Consider the following 19,418-nt stretch of genomic DNA (forward strand, 5'->3'; position numbering starts at 1 on the left):
CGCTTCTGCTCTTATTTTAATGTTATTTAAAATGTAATTTATAGCCAGTGAAACAGAATCTCCATGAATATGAAGACACAAAATGTTTTTCCTTCGCCAAACCTACCATTTTGCATGTTCATTGTTTTGCTAGAGGCTTTGCAGTAACAGTCAGCTTGTTCATGCTTTCAAAACCAGAAGTCAAGTTAGCCGCATGTACAGTACAGTACTGGGGTTTATGTGTATTTGTTTTTAGAGCTGGTTAGGTCCCAGTTACACTTTTATCCATTTAGGAAATATGTGTTTCCTTTAAGTTCACTTTTTGGCAGCAGCTGCCCTGCACAGATACTTTTGCAGATCAAATATCAATTTAATATGTTTACAGACTCCTTACTACAGTTTGTCAGATAACAGGTAACAGATAAATTGATTATGGAGTCTGTGACAAAACAAAATAATTCTAGAACATTATGTATATGCAATCCTTTGGTAATCTCCCAAACATGAAAAACGAAAATGTATTCACCTTTGCTTTAACAATAAGTGGTAAAAAATAGTGGGGTACTTGAGCACATACAGAACCCACATATCTGGCTTCTGTCTTATTACAGTATTTTTCAGTTTTTGTTGCAAGACTTTTGAGATGTTTAGAGGTTATATTTATTTATATTTATTACTGATGCTGTTGAAACAAGGTAGACCTATTCATTCCATTAGAACATGTTGAAGATGCTTACTGTCTGCCAGCTTAAGACAGTCGTAAAAGTTCATGTCATATACCTCTGTATGATTATACTTGGCTTTGAAATAAAAAGAAACGTTTCCTTTTTCAAACATCCATCAACATCAGAAGTTTGATTTAAAAAGAAGCAAAATCTGTTCTTACCGATGAAAAATTGCAGAGAAACATGACACGAAAAATAATACTATAAAGTATGTAATCCTTTAATGGATGAAATAATTTGTATTAGTTTTGTAACAAAGAGCTGTTGCGACTATTGAAAGCCTACTAAAACTTTGGTACAGTAATTGCTTTGGTAAGGGACTAGTTACTTTTTGTCTAATGTTATATTCATACAACAGTCTAGCACAAAATCACATTGTTATAATGGTAACAAAGCTGCAAATGTTGGTCTCCTACAACCTGAATATACTAGGTCTCATAGTGTGTAGATGAGTGATGCAATTACAATGATGTCATTCATAACATTTTGGATTTGATGCATTCATGTTGTGCAAAAACCATATGAGTTAAGCTGGCCTCATAGTGTAAGATGAAACCATTGTGGTGACATCACTTCTCAGTACTCTCAAGAATGTTCAGATCCTTCATGGCAAGGGTCTGGTCATTGAACTGAAACTTGACTGATCTGCACTATGCCATTCAATCATAAGAATGGTTACAAGTTAGTGAGGGCTTTCCAGCCCATCTATTCCCTTTGGTAGCTGGAAGCTAATTGATCCAAGGATTTCATCCATCTGTTTCTTGAAGGAAGACAGGGTATCAGCTTCAACAATAGAGTTGGGTAGCTTTTTACATACTTCTACAGTCCTTTGCATAAACACATTCTGAATTTTCTCTCCTATTCTGAATTTTCAACACACCTAAACCTTTAAGTTTTTGTTTCATTGTAGATTCTCAAAAACTTGGTGCCTGAGATTTTGACTCCATTTCTGGGTCTGTTCATAAGTGCTATGTAAAAAATTACTTGGTGAGTGCTCTATCTTAAGATGTTATAGTCTTATCAGTGGGTAAGATGTTGCATTTCCTTGGTATGTAACTGGTTATTAAGTAGAGGGTACCATAAAGAGAGTTGTTTTTTTAACAGTGCTGTTTCTAATGCATGGACTTCTACCTTACAGTATGTGTCATATTTTGTAATATTTAATATTTAATCTGTATTAATTTACCAAGCACATCATAATTCATTTTTCTACTGGAAAAATGCAGATTGTTGTTCTCCGTATGCCAATTTCAACAGGTGAAAACAAGAACAGTCTTTTCAATCTGCATGGTGCCTGATTGTGTTAAGTGTTGTGGCGAACTGCAAGTCTACAAAGGCTAATTTCAGACCACATGATTCAATTTAAATGAAACAGGAGCCTGGTTTTAAGACCTGCAAAGATTGCAAAGCTTTTAAATCAACTTGTTAAATACAAGACTGGAAGATGTTGATCCCAACACAGAGAATTTTGTTTTCCAAGGTTTTAAAAGATAGAGATGGAAAGATTTAAAGTACAGTATCATGCTTTACTGCTTCATTTTGCATGTACTGTATAGTGTAACAGAAATGTAGAGGTGAAAGCATTTGGGTTTCTAATCTGCATATAGAGCTACATACAGTTTACTTTTAAATCTCTTGTCAAATAAAATATATTTTATAATTATCAACCTGTGCAGAAGTAGTTCTTGATGCTTGTTTGACTAGAAATGTATGCATATTGATGTCTCCAAATAAATTTTAACCTGTACGTTCATTATGTACTGACATTATTGTTCTTAAAACATATGTTTTATTGTCTTCTTGCTGTCAATATACATACATTTTTTTCATTTTTCTTTTACTGTATGTTTTCTAGAGCCTTGGATCCCCAAGCAGATGTGAAACACAGAGACAGTAAGTATTGTTTTATATTCTATTTTGAATGCTTTGAAAAGAATGCTTAATAAAAACAATGCCCCCCCAATAAAACACTGAGTCAGGTCTTCCACTTTTGGTTTCACATGACTGGACCATTAACATTTCATAAAATGTGATGACAAATTCCAGTACACTTCCATCTTGGCAAGATGTGCCATTCGTAGCTCACTGATTTTTTTGTTTTGCATTTCATTTGTTGATCTGCTTATGCCTGATAATCATATTCAGTACAAAAGAGTCTTTAGAAAGCTTGTGTATGAAGGTTAACATTGAGTTATTGAAAAGAGAATAATGTAACCAATTTATTTATGTATCTGACAGCATCAGTAATGACAAGCATTATTAATTCCTATGTTAACGTATTCCTGTTTCTGCCATTATGTTTAGATTTTATGCTGTAAGTTAAAACATTATTTAACCTTACTTAAGTTTTCAATTGATTTTATGAATTCCCTTTCTAAGTGATACCACATCATGCCTTATTTAGGTTCTACGAAATTGCATTTGGAAATTATGGTTTCAATTTTGAAATTAAATTTTCAATTTTTATTATGTTTAAAATCTTGCTTTTATTTTTAATTTAACAGAAATATTGAAATTAGTATGTTGTTTTTCACATTTCCACATGTTGTCATAGATGAATATTTTATTCTTTAAAGATTGTAGTATGTAATTGGGAATAATCAAATTTGTATTGGAAGGTAAATTACCTATTTAAAGAGAGAGATCGCTTTGAACAAGCATTCCATGCATTAGTAAAAGGTTTATCTTACTAGAAAACATAGGCCTTTGGTTTTAGGATTGTTTTTTAAACTATTTTGCCAGAGAAATAAACAGAGAGCTGTTAATCATACTTAATCTTTTACTAATAATGACACACAGAAAGGGGGTGGCCACTTCATGAATTAACATGTTCATTACTTATTTTTAAGCTTTTATTAATCAGTGCCATTTGTACAATGGGGCTTTTTCTTTAAAATGATAAGTCATTTTGAGTTAACTCAATTATTCAATTATTAATTTAGCTCAGGACTTAAAATTAATTGTTCCATTATAGAGTTAACATCTGTACAGTAAAAGCAGAACTACTGTATTTAAATCTTAATATTTTTATTGTAAAGAATTTATAATCAGGATTTTATTTTTCTTTTCTTTACAATTTTCTCTATGGTTGCTATAATTTGGCTTCTGACTAGACTGTGAGCTATTCCAGCAGAAATAACTTATGCATGTAATTCTTCAAAAGTGGAAGGGATTGAATGATTGAGGAAAGTAAAACAGCTGTTTGGCATAAAGACAAAAATGCATGCCAATTCCACTTTACATAGCCTGAGAAGTCTTCTGTTTTGCACTACTCTGACAAATTCAAGCAAATTCAAGAAAGGGTTATTCACTAATTAGGTAAATTAATGCATAAATGTGCACTATATTTTATTTATCCTATAAATAATGTTGTTTTTTATTTCTGTATCCTCCCTTTAAGGTTCAAATCTGATGTCTCTAATTAGCTTTATTAAGCCACTGAGAAACCACTTTCAGTTGCGCCTGTCTCTCTTTGGTGTAATTAAATGACTTCGATTCCTTACTGCTGTTACTGTTCTCTTTCATGTGTTAACAGACAGCAACAGGTTCAAAGGGAGTTGCTGCATCACTAATTCTACTTGCACACTGACTAACAGTAAAAGAGCCTAAGAAAAGGCTAATATGCATTTAAAAGTATAAAGAGAACCACATTCGTAAAGGTGCAGCTCCAGTGTTGTTATCATTAAAGAAGAAAAAAATTGCACAGAGAGGTCTCCAAGTATAATTAAGATTATTTTTTGAAAGGTAGTGGCCTGTTTTCCTTTGAGAAAAAGCATCACTGAAAACACGCATCAGCAGGGGCTTTGGAGAAAATGTAAAGGAATACTTAATCTACATTTTGTATGAAGCATAATGCAGATTAAATTGGTTATAGGAAAGAGTTTTGTGTTGTGAAGAATCATGCTAGCAAAATCCTTATGATAAAATTGTAGTCAGCCATGTTTACTATATATTCTTAGTCTTTGATTCCGTCTACCACTAATTACAGTGCTGAAGTAACTGAAGCAACCATAACTGTTCATAGAAATGTTGAAGAGGTTTGGAAGATTAGCTTGGCTTCTTCTGCTGTTGAAAGATTTTTCAAAGCCTTTGTTTTTTCTCACATTACATAAAGTTTGTTTTTCAAGCCTAAGTGATTATGAAAACCAGGAACTTATGTTTATGATCATTAGCATTTTTAATATATTTTCATTACAAATGTGTCAGATCTTGAAGGAAATTCATCTGTTCTGTAATCCCCATCTGCTTCAATTTACTGTTGTTTTGATGAAGTTACAAAACATCACTTCAGTGGTAGTTTGTACTTTTCATGTACCATTCTGCTTAAATGCTTAAATGCTTTGTACTGTATCTCCATAGGTATTTCATTAACATTAACAAGGTAAATTAATAATAAAATTAGGTTCTAATAAAACATGTATTCTTTAGCACTGAGTCTGAAAATCTTGTAATACATTGCATTGGTGGTTTTTCCAAAGGCATGTAAAAAACAATAATGTACAACAGGATTCCCCAGGTGACAGCCCACAGTTGTTATAGCACTGCCAGGGCTGGATAAAAACAGGTTGGGTTGGGTGTTCTTGTAGAATAACAGAAGCTCCTGGGAACAGTGAGAGCTTCTACTGGTGTGATTCAGTGAATAAACCTCCAATCAGTGCTTACTCTCCTGTAAGACACTTTGAAGCTAACAACATGTGAAATGACATGTGGACCTGTCAGAGGAGTTTCTGCACTGGTAGAAGAGTGGTAACAGAAGACAGAGTCGATTAACTGTTAACCATAGGTACAAAAATAGGAAATAAATAATTGTTAAATTCATTTAAAAATAATTTTAAAGAATGAAATAAATTAAGGATTAATGTTTTTATTTTAACCCATGTTTGTCTGCAGGAAATGGAATGCATTGAATGTTTTTGACGAAAGGCCAGGATATCGCTTACTTAAGTTCATTTTATTGATTGTCAACTCAGCATCCAGGGTATCACAGGGCAGTTAAAGACATGGTTGCTTAGCCGTCCAAGATGTGTATATCATCTTGTACAGTGCAAAGCTTTTCTGCCGTAATGTATTTTCCACATGTTAATTATTCACATGAGGGCCTTGAGTATGTTTTTCATTGTTCTGTAAAAGAATTTGTATCTTTTTCATCAACGTACTGTATCAAAAGCTAATGCTCTTGACTTGCATTCTGAATGCTTTTAACTGCTGAATAATATACCTTGTAATTCTAGAAGCTGCACAAACTTGTAGGTCAAAAAGTATTGCACAAGTTCTTTATTGTGTCATTGCCATCAATACAATAAGAACACGATATCTTGTCCTAACAATCTACAGTAATATTAAAACACATTGTTCTAATATTAGCTGGCCTAATATGTGTTAAACACATTGGAAATTGTGTTTTCAGATAACTGGTGTGTTTTGATTAATACAAAGCTGGTTGAATGTTTTTAGAAATTTTTAAACAACTTAATAAAACAACTCCCTGCTCATGTGTAGTTCACCTTGAGTTGTTATCAGGTTTTTGAAGATTATGATCAGTGTGAATAAAAGATTGCTAAATTGCAAAACTGGTTTCTTTATTAACATTTAAAGTTATTATAATAGTAGACAGCGCTAGTTGAGGCTTTCAATAAGTTGTTGATGTCAATGATGTGCATACTGTATATTGGAAATTTTGATTTTGTCTAATACTTTTGCACAGAACCGTACATATGTTACATCAAATCAGTGCCACAAAGTAAGGTATGAAAAAGTCAATTTGACTTTTTTACTTTAAAGTATAGCATATATGCATTAAATCTTTTGAAGGGCAGGAAAAAAACGTAATGTCTTTCTAATCAAACAGATCATATTGCAATAGAAAGTTAAGGCAGAAATATGCCAAACACCTCATTTGAAACTTATATTAATATTTTTTTCATTGCATTTTACTTGAGTCACAGAACGGAAATATCTGGAAAACGTTAAAAAAGAGCAATAGTAAGAGCTATTAAAATATTCTGGCAATAAGCACGTTTAATTTTAAAGTAAACTGTCATGGAGTGATTATATATTGGACAGTATCCTGCTACTGTTAACTAATTGTATGCTATATTTAATCAGAAAGACCTTGCTGAATATCAAACAGTGTTTTCAGCACAATCTCATTTTGATTTGAATTGTTGAGGCATAAGACTTTCCCTATACAAAATCTTAAACATCAAAAATCCACATAATAAATAAGAAAATATGTAGGTATTTTCTTTAAAAATACGTTGATAATAAATTACTATAACAAGCTTGTTGGTCTGGCTCAAAATTACTGAAAGGTTTGAAAAATACAAATGTTACGAACATATTCCAGAATTCTAATGTTTTTTATTTGAGCTTTTTGAACACAGTTGACTTTTTCCAACTTTACTTACAGTCAGAAGTAATTATTGATTTTCCCACTTGTTTTTCCCTGAAAAATACTTTGTTTTTTACCGAAGGTATATAGGAAAAAATCATCTGTAGATCATTTTATTTAGAGTTTAAGCTGTTTTATGCTGTCCAGACTAAAAACCACTTTTATGTGGACAGCATTTGGTGCCAGATATGGTCAAAGAAATTTCCAGTAGTAGATAAGTGATCATAAATTAACTGAAATTGTTTATACCATAGAGCTCATCTAAATAAATATAAAGGAATGCATTATTGGTGTCCTCGATGAAAAAGAAGCTGATAAATATTTTAGTGAAACAGTAATCCAAGCAAGTTCCTTTTTTATTAAAGCAATAAAAAACAGAATTCTCGGCAGATCACGTTACTGCTATGAAATATGTCAGGAGGCTGCAGTGGTGGGGATCACAATTTAGTAAGCCAAATGATATCTTCTTGAGCTTAAGAAAAAAATAGATAGTTACTTTTACCCTACAGCGGGATTTTATTTCAACAAAATTTATTATCTAAATCATAAGCTATGCACTGCTGTCTTTTGCAATACTTTAGTAAGTAAAGGATGGTAATGCCATCTTACAGCAAATAAGATAAAGGACCAGGAGAATTACTAAAAGGTAGAAATGCCTTATTAATAGCCCTGTTTCACATTGAGAATTGGAGATTGCATGTGATCTTAAGGCTCACAAAAAATCATAGCCCTTTGGAGAGCAATTTAAGTACTGTACTTCTTACAGGTGCATACAGTACATGAATGATAAGGAAAAACAAGTATGGCTTCCCATATGCTGCTAACACATAAGGCAGCTCCAAGAGAATTCCACCCCTGATATTTGCTGATAAACTGAAACCACCCAGTCCTGTGATATTTGACTTCGCTCACGGAAGCCTGCAGTTTTATTTCATCAGAGGTTGTGCTCTCTTTGTACAGTATTTACATTAATTTAGGTCTGCTGTGCTCCTTGGGCTTCACTCATCTTTATTGACTCCACTTATTTTGGCCTGGAGTAGCTATATTCAGGAATACTTGTCACATACTTGTTTTAAGCCATACTTGTTATAAGCCATACTGTGCCTTATACTGTATGCCTAATATACCTAAGGTGTATTGGTATGATCTCTTCTAAGAATTTGGTAGGCTTTCATCATCCAAATAACACAGAACTCAATTGGTTCTGATTTCAATAGGGAGTCATCTGCTCTTTTAAAATTCATATTAATGCAGCAGAGTTGAAATTGCTGCACTTGTAACATGACTTAGGAATATGGTGAGCAGGACACAGGGCCATTTATCAGTTTGAAATTAGCTTTTCTTTACATGAACATCTTTCACTTCCAGAATATCTCCAGAGGTATTGTCAGTTAGCAGTAGATTTTGAAAATGTTGCCATTCTTGTGTTTATGTGAGTATTAGACAGAATACTAATAGAAAATAATTTACAGTTTACAGTTTAATTAAAATGACAATATTCAAAATTATTTTCTACTCAAATTATGACCTTCAATAACCTTATCAAGTGTATATTTGCAAATACAGGCTAATTTGAAAATGTTAATATCTAGAATACGTTAGAAAAATTGACAGGTATAACAAAACTTTAAAAGAGCTTGGGCAAACCCTTTTACTATTTTAAGTAAATATATATCAAGGTAAAAACACAATTTTCCAAGTGTTAATTGTTTTCCATCCCACTTTTCACCTCATCCTTTGCTCTTTCCACCTGATGCTGAGGTCTCAACAGCTACAGTATAGTACCCTTGAGCAAAGCTCTTCTCTTGGATTGCTTCAGTAAAATGCTCAGCTGTGTAAAGAGCCACGGTTTCTTTGACACGACTATACACAACCTCAAAGACACTGACAAAGTCAACAAAAAATATCTTCAATATCAATAGTGAAACAAGAGCCGGAGGTCAAAAGTGGAAAGCATGTGGAAGTGTACGGTATTTAAATCTGATAACAGGAGGCACTTCTTTACACAAAGGTTTGTTGGAGTATGGAACAAGTTATTAAGCTATGTTGCTAAAGCTGACATCCTGGATTCTTTCAAAACGATGCTGGATGAGATGAAATCTATTTATGTTCTATACTGTGTGTATATATATTCATATAATGTTCTTGCTAAAGTGTTATTTACTCACAATGTGTAAATCTAAGCTACATTTTATACAACACTGTTACAATAGCTTTCAATAACATATATCATCTTTTGTATTTTCTGAAGAAAATTATTTTTCTTCCTAAAACAATCCATACAGATAAAAAAGTGAAGAGGCTAGAAATCATTATTCCTACATAGAAATGTAAGAGAACTGGTCCACTTTGTGTTGTGGTTTAATATGTGGATCATTTTGTGTAAAATACAGATAGATCCCAGTACAGTGTTGTTATTTAAAAATGGCATTTTTAATTACTAGTTGCTTTGATTTAGTTAGGACTTTTAATTTTTTCGTTTTCCAAATTGACACAAGTGCTTTCATTTTCTGGAAAACACAGGCAGTGGTTATATGCTGTCAAGAATGCATGTTCAGATACAGCCAAGAACATTTCATAGATGTTGGGGGAAAAAATGGCCTTAGTATATTTTCTCATTCCCTAACTGCATTCTAAAACAGAACACATTTACGTTTTTTAATGTGTAAAGGTGTGCTTCCAATTTTCTGGTACTCATGGTTGAAATGATTCTGGTATTAAAATGTAAATGCAATGTATATAGAAAATATAGTCTACTGCTGCTGTTTTAAACTAGGCATTATGAAGGAAATGGCTTATCTTTTTTTTCAGTTTCTTAACGCAATGTTTCCAGGGATTTCAGGAGCAGAGTGACTGTTTAAAGGTCTGCTGTTTTCTTTCTGTCTTTTTCAAGAGGAAGACACAGAAAATTAATTACCAGTCAGTTCCAGTGTTATATCTGATTGATTATGTGGCTGTTTGTTTTATTGTTTCTCAAATTTTCAGTGCCAGCTAGCAAAAGAATCATTCTGCATTTCTAAATATTTACTCTCCATTTTCATTGTGTCCTGCACACAATGATCATATTAAGATGATGTATTAGTTTTATTTGCTATGAAATGTTGGTTCCACAACAGTAACTTGAATCAGATGGTGATACCTGCAGTCTGAATTTTAGGAGCACTCGATAGCCATTAACAAAAATGGTAATGACTGGGGTTGCTATGGAGATTAATTCTCAGGGAACTGAAGCACGAGTCCTATTAAGAAAATAACCAAGTTGTTAGGCCGTCGCTACAGTTGCTTTACTTCTTTAGTTTGGGGTGATGTAGCGTCTCTTTTCTAGTGCTTATATACAGTATAGCAGTAAGATTTCAAATGAGTGTCATTTATGGCAAAAGTAAAATAAAGCTTAATTCTATATAAACTTTAAATACATTTACAACTGATTTATAGAATATCTTCATTTAAAAGCTTTTGACAGAACCCTAAATATTTGAGAAAAGTAAACAAACTTTGAACTGTTTTTAATACAAATCTAATATAGAAATAGTGTATATTAAAAACAGCATATAGCAGCCACTAGACTCTTTCCCAAAGTGTTAATATTTATGACACACAGTGAGAGTCTCTTTCAACAGCTCATACTCACAGAAAGCTTCATCTCCTGTTAAACAGAACAAAAAGAGAAAAGAGAGAGACAAGGAGACCAAGATCTTACGACTTGAAGACGGCTTCCCTGGCGTCCAGCTGTTTGTTTAAACAGTCTCCCTTGACCCTCACTCATTTGTCACAGTGTACTAGTACCTGCTGTTTTAGTGCCTCAGGCTTCTGTACTAAAAGGATTGGCAGCCCTTGGCTCCGAAGCCTTTCTCCGGGACAGTAAATAAGCAAGGATTGACCTCACTGGCTGCAACTTTATCTGTTGTGCTGCTGATCAAAGAGAAAGGAAAAGAGGCTGATCCCAGGGGGTGTGAAGTATAGTCATCCCCAAGACCAGGGCTTCAGAATGGAAAGCTGGCTGCGAATTACTGATGAGGTTCTAGGAAACAGGAGGCACAGTTGGCCTAAAAGTACAACAAATCCCATCTCCTCTGTGGGGTGCCAAAAGTTTTTGTTCCAGTTTTCCCTTATATTCCTTCTCTTTGTTGCCATTTGATATTTTAGTTTGTTGCTCTCCTTTGGATGCATCCTTTGTCGTGCTCCCTAAGTCTCCAGGCTGAAGTTCCCCATTTCTACTCTCTGATAATAAAACTGATCGGCTGACTTAAGGATGAAAGGGACAGAGAAAGGTTTTTTTTTTCGGAAGTCTCTCAGAGCACTTCCACAACACGTTTGTCACACTAGTCCGAGGAATGACTGGTGTACATTCTCAACTGCCATTTATGTACAGTATAATTGTGGGTGGCACAGTGGTACCCTGGTTTTGTTTTGCTGCCTTGTAACACTGGGAGGCTGGGTTCAGTTCAGAACCTTTAGTGCTATCTGCATAGAGTTGGTATGTTCTCTCTGTGTTTGCGTGGGTTTCCTCCAGAGGCACCAGTTTCCTTCCACAGTACCAAGACATACTGTACTAGTAGATTCATTGGCCTTGTGTTAGTGGGTGTATCTCTGTGTTTGTGTCAGTCTAATTGATATAATCAAATAGTTTTATAGATATAAAACAAATCACAATAATTTGAACAAAGACAAATGTCAAGAATTAAGACAAATTTGACTTGAATATGAATATTCAAATGAACAATCAATATGAAACATGATGTACTGTCAAAGTGAATACATTTCAGTTAACATCGGGTATTACCTTCCTGAACATTAACCCCGGTAGTGTTGATATAAATACCGATAAGCCTTAGGACAGTCTGCTGTGGGATGTTCTGCCAATTTTCTTGTGTTGCTAAATATATTTGTAAGCATTGGATATCTTTTGTTGACTGCATTAATAAACTGGTTTCCACAGTTCATTACCACAGATGTTCTATTGGAATATTGGATTGGACTCAGGTAAGCAGAAAAAGCATATTCTATTTATACTATTGTAATCCTAATAATGTGTAGAGTTTTATTGTTTGGCTGACACAACCAGATTGGCTTGAAAGAAGGAAAATACAATTACTCAGTTACTTCATCAATTTATTACAAAACCATAAGATTGCCCTCAATCTGCACTAAAGGCATGCTCCCTAAAGCACCACACTGCTACCACCCGACTTGTTGACTTGTTGAAAAAGTCAGCACAATGTTTGCCATGATGTCTCCATTCACATTGTCTTTATCATGCCTATCAACTGCAAAACTATCTCTGTCTCAAGCTTGGATTTTCTCCAGACCACAGAAGATGAAGATTTCATCTCTTACATGTCCATACAGTTAACAGGATTTTGATCATACACATCATTTTCCTGAATATGACAAATTACTGTCGTTCTGCTTATGTCCAGGTTATTATTCCTGGAATTTGTGTGCTCAGGCAGATCAGATGGAATGTCTTGAGCCTACTTACCTGCTTATTATTAAAAAATATATGTGTAAATTCTGTAGATGTCCAGTGAGTTATTGATGTAAGACAAAAATGTTTTTGGGTGTGTATCAGTGCATATATGATGAAAACAAAATTTCCCCATGACTTATCCTGAACATGAATTTTTTAAATGTAAAAGTATGCAAAAGAATGATGATCATCCACAGCCAATGGCTCTAGTATGTTCACAGCTACACAAATCTGAACTAAATGCAACTCAAAATTAGTATTGCACTCTGCGCAGTCCAAAATCAGGTCTGGGAACAAAAAGATTACCATTTTATTCAATCATCATACAAAACTGTGTCAAGTTAGATGACTGAAAACCTTTGTGAGTATAATTTCCAGTGACCAAATTGTAGCTGTGTGGAATGCATTTGAATCAAATATAAAATATTTATATATTTTTAAAAACATTTCTGCATTGGAAGAGTGAGGTATCTGTTTTCTTTTTTACTTTAATGATTAGGAAACAAGGGAGATAAGTATAGCGTTGTTTGTGATGTGTTGCTGATCTTGATTGGAGGCTAAGTGGAAATGGCCTTTGATGAGATCTGTCCTCCTGAGCTGGAGAAATTTAGAGAACTCCTGATTAGGTCTATTTGCTAAGTGTGGGTATGTGAAGAGAGTGAGCCTGAAGCACAAACAGCTTTTCTCATATGTTTTCAAATAAGGAAGAATTTAAAGACTCCTACTTTTTACATTTTAGGTTTGATTGTGCAATACAAGAAGAATTCAGAACTTCAGTGGTGTAATATTACCGCTTGAAAGGTCAGATCCGACAAGGATGATGGAGTCTTTTCATGGCACTGCAACAGCAAGCTTGATTTGATTCTGCTCGGTCGGTGAGCACACAAAGGCCCTGTAGCATTTCTGTGTGACAAGCAAGTGTGCGCCCTCCTGCTGGAGTCGTGACTGGAGACAATGCTTCCTCTCTCTTTACATACACATGTGCGTGTGTGCTGCAGAGCTATTTTTAATCCACTGCATCACATTAGCCTTATTAGCACCTATGTTCCTACGCTCTTTCTGTCTAATCTTTACATATCATGTCCTCAAACACTTGGCTTGGAATAGACTGATGATCTAGAAGTGCATTATTTACAACTGTTTAATGGATTTTTGTGATGTATGTGTTGTACTCTGTCTTCCTTCCTATGTAATATCACATTTGTAAAGATGCCAAACAGTATTTTAGTGATAAAATGTGTATGCCTTTTTTCCTGTTAAATGAATAGTGATTTTACCTTGGTTTCCTATGAGCCCAGATGTAGCTTAAAAGCAGTAGCTTTAAAGGTAAGATTTCAATGTTTGGTATAATTACTGCGTGGACAGATCAGATGTCATAGTGGCTCAAAAGTTTTTGTCTGGCTACGGTATCATCACCATCCCCACAACGATGAAGAACAATTTCCATGAATGATGCTGCAGCCATGACAAATAGTTGAGATCTGTGATAATCTACTTTTTGGGTTCATGACTGCCTTTACTTACTTTCATACAATATCTCGGCTGTCTTGAGTATAATACTTAGAAAACCACAACTCAGTTGGAATAATTAAACAAGAGTAATGTTTATGGGCACAAACAAATTCTTCTGTCATGGAAAAGGTTCTTTCTTCGTAGTAGTCATATTGTGGACACTTTCTGTTTAATTCTAGTAAACATCAGGTTTAAATTTGATCTTGTCCCTTCTAGGAAGGTTCTAGGAACATTAAAAGGTTGCCTTATTGGATTTAGGTTAGCACTGGGAGCTAACCAATGCTGCTTTTCAGTTTTATTATATGAGTTTTATTAGATGAGTCTCTATCTCACTAATCTGGCCAGACATGCCACTGGCAAATTTAAAGGGCTGTCAGTGAAGGACTATATTAAAGGAAAAACTGTTCTTACTTTCTCACTATTAATTTATTCCTATATTATGGCTGCATATGTGCATATATTTAAGGCATGAAAGATACTGGCACAACAAACAAATTTAACAATGAATTCAGAAATATGTGTATTAAATTCTTCCTATATCTGCTCTGAACCAGAGTAATTTAAATATAAATGCATATTCTGCACTTTCTCTAGTATCTGCACATTGCAGCTCTGAATTGTTCAGTTAATACCTAAAAGACTATCTCATTACCAATAAAGTAAACTGTAGTGATATGGGATGTAGCAAATGCACATCTCACTGTGTCATTAATGTCATGGTTCATTAAGCGTTTGCCTTTGAGTGCACACATAACAGGGAATGGGCACTATAGTTAATAGCTGCAACCATGGAAACTGACGTCTCTGGTTCATTTTTTATGGAAAATGTTCAGTAAGATTTAAGAAATTGCAATTGAAAATATTTTGGAAGTTAACATGGTTGGTTCTCTGTAGTGTAGAAAGAAAACCTTCCAAATATGTTTGAGACTCTTTTTGAATTATGCCAAGTTTTTTTGTTTTTTTATTTTTCTTGGTCTCTTTTTTATAGTGAACGTTTGCTCTGGATGCAAAACTAACCGAAACCCCAGTCCTCATCATGGAGAAAAACATAGTTAAACAAACACTTTAGGAGAGATTCTTTTCGTTGGTGCTATTTTTTAAATTATTTTTGAAAGAGGAACAATAATAAGAATAACAACCTCAGCATTTATGGTTTTGAGTGCTGCTGTAAAACATTTTGTATTCAATTTAACAATTATATTGTTGGCAAGTCAGTATGAAATATACTGAAATGTTACATTACACAAAGCAGATTTTGTGCTTGTAAAGCAGTACAATTTTTGCTGGTATAAATTTGGAGGAATTCCACAAAGAATAAAGTTCTACATATACACTTGCTTGCCTCTGTACTGTGTTCGTGATTAATTTTAATTTTATAGTCATTAACTGGACTTAAAAAATACTGGATAGAATTCAAGTTGAGACCTGTGGATTCTCAAAAAACAGAATTTTCATTAAAATGTCCAAAAACATCTAGTGCTACAATTTATATGCTAGTTTCCCCTTTACGTGTTTTGTTTGTTTAATCTCTGCAAGCCCTTTAAAACAGTCAGAAGAGTACTTAAAATGTATTTAAACTAATAACAATGGGCAATATGCACTAATAACATTGTCCATTCAGAATATTGCATGCAGTATATCACTGTGCAATGTGAGACATATATTTACTAAGTAAAGGAAAACATTTTAATTTTGAAGAGAGAAGCCAAAGATCTTAATGCTCAATACAGCCAATAACAATTCAAATGGTGTAATGTGTTGTGACAATCGTGAAACTGTTCTTGTCAACACTGGGAGAAAAAATAAATAAAAATGCAGCTTAATATTCCTTTTTTATTTTTCTTGAATGTTTATGAGTTTGTTTGTAATGTTTGTTAATAATTTCAGTTTTCTGTTTCTAGCATTATTGTTTCATTGGGGACATTTGTTTTACAGCACACTCCCAACAACACAATGACAGACATAATTTTACCAACCAAGAAGTCAGTGCAACAGTGTTACAGCAAGTTAATAGAGAGGAGATAGTTACGATACATTGTTTGAAAGAGATACTGCAGTGGGGATGAAAGATTTCCAGTGTCTGTTAGTATTACTCCTGGGGACACAGAAATATCTCCCACCTTGCAGTGGAGGGGGTGAGAGACACAATCAGATAGTAGTTGAATAATACTTGAGAACTAATGTTAGATATACACAAGGTGTTGGTGCAATTGAAAGTTCAGTACAAACAGCTGTCAGCAAAATTCTTAGTGAATTCAGAAATTCTGTAGAGCTACTGTAACTAACCCCTAACCCTAATTCCAAAGTAAAATATTTCGTGAACTAAACTTTATTCCTAATGTCTTTAAAGGCTCTACTCATTTTTTTTGTTTTGTTTGTAGAATAGGTGATTTAGCACGATAAACTTTTCTACATATCTTTTGGAGAACCATTAGAAAACTCAGGAGTTTGCATGGAGAATCTGCAAACTCCACAAAAAACATATCCAGTCTAAATCAAATCCAGGGTTCTATAGCAATGAAGCAGCACTGCTTCATTACAGTGACACTCCTAAACCTATATCCTAAGCCAACCCTTGCTCAAACCTAGAACATGAGACTGCATGGGATATTGTGAGTAGCATTCACAATTTTGCATGTCCATTTTCAAGCAAATTTCATACACGTCATTTGTTTATTAAATTAACAGATTTTTAAATATTTTATGTGTTGTTCTCTTAGCCTAAGCTTCAGGTCATTTTGTCATTTTATTTTTTCTTCTATTAATTGATAATTCTTTAAATTAAATGAAACAACATAATTTCTCAGTTTTTAGAGCTCAAAATAGCAGCAGTTACTGCCAACACAATAGATTTCCCATAAATGAATGCTGAAATGTGTAAGAAAAGCTTTGGAATGCAAAAGAGTTTGCATGAGTGTAGGCATTCTCATAGAGAATTTTATAAAGATGTTATTCTCTTCTTCCAAGTTGTTGGCTTTGCACCACATTGTTAAAATTGAAACCCCTTTATGTTCTGGGAGCACTTCTGCAGCTTTCATTGGTGCACTGAATTCAGAACAGCAACTTCTGTGCTCCTAAACAGGTCCACCTCTAAACATACAAGAAAGGCATAAACTTGATTGTGTTGTGTGTGTGGTGTCCCAGGTTGAGGATCTGTTCTCTTAGATTGTGTCTTGAAATCAAGTTTTGATTTGAGTCACTCGAGCTCCTGAGACTGACTGTGGTGACTTAAGCAATGGGAACTTTTCTGGTTAGGTTCCTGCTTAATTATGTTTGACATTCTCAGTGCTCTTATTTAATGTTTTTAAATCATTTAACATTTTGCTTTTATACGTAGCTGGAGCCAGAGTCAAAATCCAGTTGTTCAAGTCTTGAGTCATTTCCGAAAACTCAGGCCCAAGTCTAGACCTTCAAGGTCCCATGTCGGAGATGAGTTCTTTTGCAGTTGAAAGTCAAGTGGAGTCTGAATCACAGCAATTTTTAGCCATATCTGAATGTAATCCAGTGAATGATGTTTGATATATTGGGTGTAAAGAAATAGATGTATTAAAGTAATAACAGATTAATGTATTAATTTGATCATCAATATTATAGCTCAATATCATGTTTTAACCCAGTGTTGTATCTGAGAATATGAGAGGCATTCATGAAATTGGTGTTGGTGACATTAGGAATGGCTGAAGAAAATAATTCTAAGAGAAACTGATATCAATTTGTTCAGGGTTAAATTGTTTGCATGAGCTATTTCATGATCTAGTAGACGTTTTATGATCAACTTTGCTGTAGGCACAAGAGTTAACGTTTCTTCAAGGAAATGTTAATACATTTTAGTACAAAAGGGTCTTGATAGACTTACTGTATAGCTACCTGGAAACCTTCCAAGACAGCAGGTGCAGGTGAGTTTGGATCCACCTTGCCATTGCATCAGGAAAGTATTTCATTGCACATGGACTCATAACCCAGAATCATACAATTAACGTGGTGAATAGTTTTTTGGAATATACAGGCTGATGGAAAATTTACAAAGATGTGGCAGTCTTAGTTTTATCATTAATTTATAATTAAATTCTTAATGTATGAGTTTCTTTTACTGTGATAATGAGCGAAAGTATTCATGGAAAATGGTAATCACTTAACTCACTTAACTTTGAACGTTTTGTGATATTTAGAAATACCAGCAAATTCAATATTGTGTCGATAATATTTATTATCAGTAATAATGACAGTAGTAGCAGCTCCAAATTATTCATTGTTATTAATAAATGACTTATCTTCAAACATGTTGTGATATTTAGAAATATAAAAAATGTCAATATAGTGTCCATAATATTTGCTATTTTAGTTTGTATTTGTTAAAAGAAAACTCATGGCGACAACTGGGTTCGAAAGCCAGACCTCAAGCTTATAAGGCACACACAAGCCATCACGCGGAAAGGAGTGAAACTGAAGCACACATATCCATAGAAAGTGTATTATACTACTGTTTGAGCTACAGTACATTACAATGTATTAACATCCTGTAATACACAGTTTTAATTTAAAAGTCTAAAGAGTATACAACTTAAATTCTTAATTGGAAAAGGATTGTCCTTCAGCAGTGACCAGGATTTGAAACTGGGTGTTTTCTGGTCACAGCTTAAATGCTGTACATGAGAGGTTAAGCTTTATTAGCTCCACCTGGTGGTGATTCTGGATACTATTATCATATGGTATTGCGTTATTATACGGTATGACGCGTTGTGAAGCGACACACCCATCGCGTTTTACTGCAGTGTACTCCGCTCGTTTTGAATGGCTGCATCTGTATACGAGAGGTGCCTAACAGCAGGCATTGTTTGTCAGGAGCTGCATTGTATAGCAGATCAGGTGGACTAATAAAATGCTTCACCACTTGAAATTAACGAGAGTTTTAGAGATGTCCTTTCTTTCAAAGTATTGCTACCTAACAACTCAGAAACACAGATAAGAAAATGGGCAAGATGTGAGGCATGGTTAAAAATAAAAACAATTGCAACAGTTTCCATTGTTTAAAACTCTTATGTAACCTACAGTAATCAATTATCATAACTTTCTCAGTGCCCTGACTATCACAAAATACAAAATGTTATGTATTTGGAGCTACATTGTAATTAATAATAATTTAGTAATTGCTTACACATATATAGCTCTATTCTGGACACTCCACTCAAAGCGCTTTACAGGTAATGGGGACTCCCCACCACCACTACCAATGTGCAGCCCCACCTGGATGATGCAACGGCAGCCATAGTGCGCCAGAACACTCACCACACATCAGCAATCAGTGGGCAGGATAGCAGAGTAATGAAGCCAATTCATAGAT

General features: G+C 34.2%; 1 protein-coding gene across 1 annotated transcript in view; it reads left to right on the top strand.

Moving 5' to 3' along the window:
* ankfn1a (ankyrin repeat and fibronectin type III domain containing 1a) overlaps nucleotides 1–19,418 on the top strand; it is a 197,506-nt gene that overhangs the window by 94,856 nt on the left and 83,232 nt on the right. The window contains exon 7 of the mRNA XM_069194507.1: nucleotides 2,560–2,597. Within this exon, the coding sequence (XP_069050608.1) occupies nucleotides 2,560–2,597 (38 nt within the window). The remainder of the gene's footprint in view (nucleotides 1–2,559; nucleotides 2,598–19,418) is intronic.

This window comes from Lepisosteus oculatus, chromosome 9, assembly GCF_040954835.1.
Source record: "Lepisosteus oculatus isolate fLepOcu1 chromosome 9, fLepOcu1.hap2, whole genome shotgun sequence".
In the NCBI taxonomy this organism is placed as follows: domain Eukaryota; kingdom Metazoa; phylum Chordata; class Actinopteri; order Semionotiformes; family Lepisosteidae; genus Lepisosteus; species Lepisosteus oculatus.